The sequence below is a fragment of the Nannospalax galili genome, unplaced genomic scaffold (genome assembly GCF_000622305.1).
Source record: "Nannospalax galili isolate Female #2095 unplaced genomic scaffold, S.galili_v1.0 scaffold325, whole genome shotgun sequence".
Lineage (NCBI taxonomy): Eukaryota > Metazoa > Chordata > Mammalia > Rodentia > Spalacidae > Nannospalax > Nannospalax galili.
In genome coordinates, this window is record NW_008355159.1 from 1,638,476 (window position 1) to 1,640,057 (window position 1,582).

At 60.4% G+C, this 1,582-nt stretch overlaps 1 protein-coding gene across 1 annotated transcript in view; it reads left to right on the top strand.

Moving 5' to 3' along the window:
- Nucleotides 1-1,225: 1,225 nt before the first annotated feature.
- Rbbp7 (RB binding protein 7, chromatin remodeling factor) overlaps nt 1,226-1,582 on the top strand; it is a 21,927-nt gene continuing 21,570 nt past the window's right edge. The window contains exon 1 of the mRNA XM_008852212.2: nt 1,226-1,542. Within this exon, the coding sequence (XP_008850434.1) occupies nt 1,527-1,542 (16 nt within the window). The 5' untranslated portion in view covers nt 1,226-1,526. The remainder of the gene's footprint in view (nt 1,543-1,582) is intronic.

Below are 1,582 nucleotides of genomic sequence, written 5' to 3' on the forward strand. Positions count from 1 at the left end.
GAATATGACTGGTTCTGCCACAGACTGGAGTAACGTTTGAGTTTGTTTCTCGATCAGAAAAGTGGGCATCTCGGCGGCATCTGCGTGATTGTTTGAGCATGAAGGCACTTTGAAAGATATCAAGGGAACAAATGTTCTGGGGGTGTTTTTGCAAGGGGAGCCTCTGAGTCTAGATGTAGACTGCGGTTCCCTTTGCGCAGGGGCGCCTGTGGTCTTCATTTTCTTCTCTCCAGTCCCTTTTTGATCATGTGGTCAGTCCCCTTTCTCCTTGCCCTGCACACTCTCCAGGCTACAAAGCCTCCCAGCAAAGCAGGGCTCAGGTATGCAAGGCTAGGGTCAGCCCAACCCAGCTCTCTCCAGTTCAGGCAGCCGGCGGTGGGGTCATGCTGGGACCCCTGCAGGTAACAAGAATGACTCAGCAGGGGCCTAGGCAGGGACTGAGATAGGAACGTCCGTGCAAGCACAAAATCCCCAGATGAACAAAGGCCGCCAGCCAACATTTTGAAGCAAACAGGCGAATAAACAAAAATGCAATTTAAGTCGGTTTCAGGCCCTTGGAGGACCCAAGGACTGTGCCTTCGCAGGCCTCGCATTTAGCCCTACCAGGCGGGCCGTGCTTAAGGCAGAAAACGCCCCCGGCCTCCCTTAAAGGTAATCATAGGCTTATGACAAATACATCTTGGCTCAACCAAGCCCCCGTAAAAGCTGGATGGGAACGTTTGTGGGGGTGCAGAAAAAAATTGCATATCCGTGATTATCTGGGAGACTTTGAGGGCACAGTAATCTCTCGAGACTAGGAAACCATTTTCCTCTCTCGCTCTGAGATTTTGCTTGGCTAAGCGGCTGCAGCCTCCCTGCCCCCCTCACACCCCCACCGCTGCTACTGCTGCTTCGAGCAACCACGCCCCGCGGGCCCCAGGGCTTCTCGGCCTTGGGGCTCGCGGCCCCCGCGCAGCCAGCACACTGCGCTCCCATCCGCCCCACCCCCGCGTTGCCTCATCCACCCCACCCCCGCGCGGCCCCATCCGCCCCCGCGGCCAGCCCTGGGAGCGCCGAACCAGGCCTCGCGCCTGCGCCTCACTTACTTCCTGCCGCGGAACGGCCCACCCACTTCAGAGAAGCCCGCCTCCGAAGGCCGCGTAACACCCGCCCGCCGCACGCGATTGGTTTAAGCTGCGAAGCCGTCGGCTCCCAGGCCCGCCTCTCCACCGCCTCTCATTTTTTCCCAGGGCGGATGCGCCTGCGCTCAGCTGCCTGGGCGGGCTGAGAGGCGCGGGTTGAAAAGTCTCGTTCCAAGTTTGGAGAGAGAGAGAAGAGCGCCTCAGACCTCGGTACCCGCAAGCGGGGAGGAGGCCGAGGAGAAGGGCGCGGCGTCTGGGGAGCACCCAGGCAGCCAGACCGAGCTCGGGCTTCCAGGTCTAGGAGTGTGTGAGGTGCCTGAGAAGGGCAAGAGCGCCAGCGGCTGCTCTTCGTTAGCGAGAGGAGTCTGAAGCGGCAACGAGGGGCGAACGACCCGACGACGCAAGATGGCGAGTAAAGAGAGTAAGGAGGCCCTGCGGGGCGGCGCGCGCCGGGGCTGCGG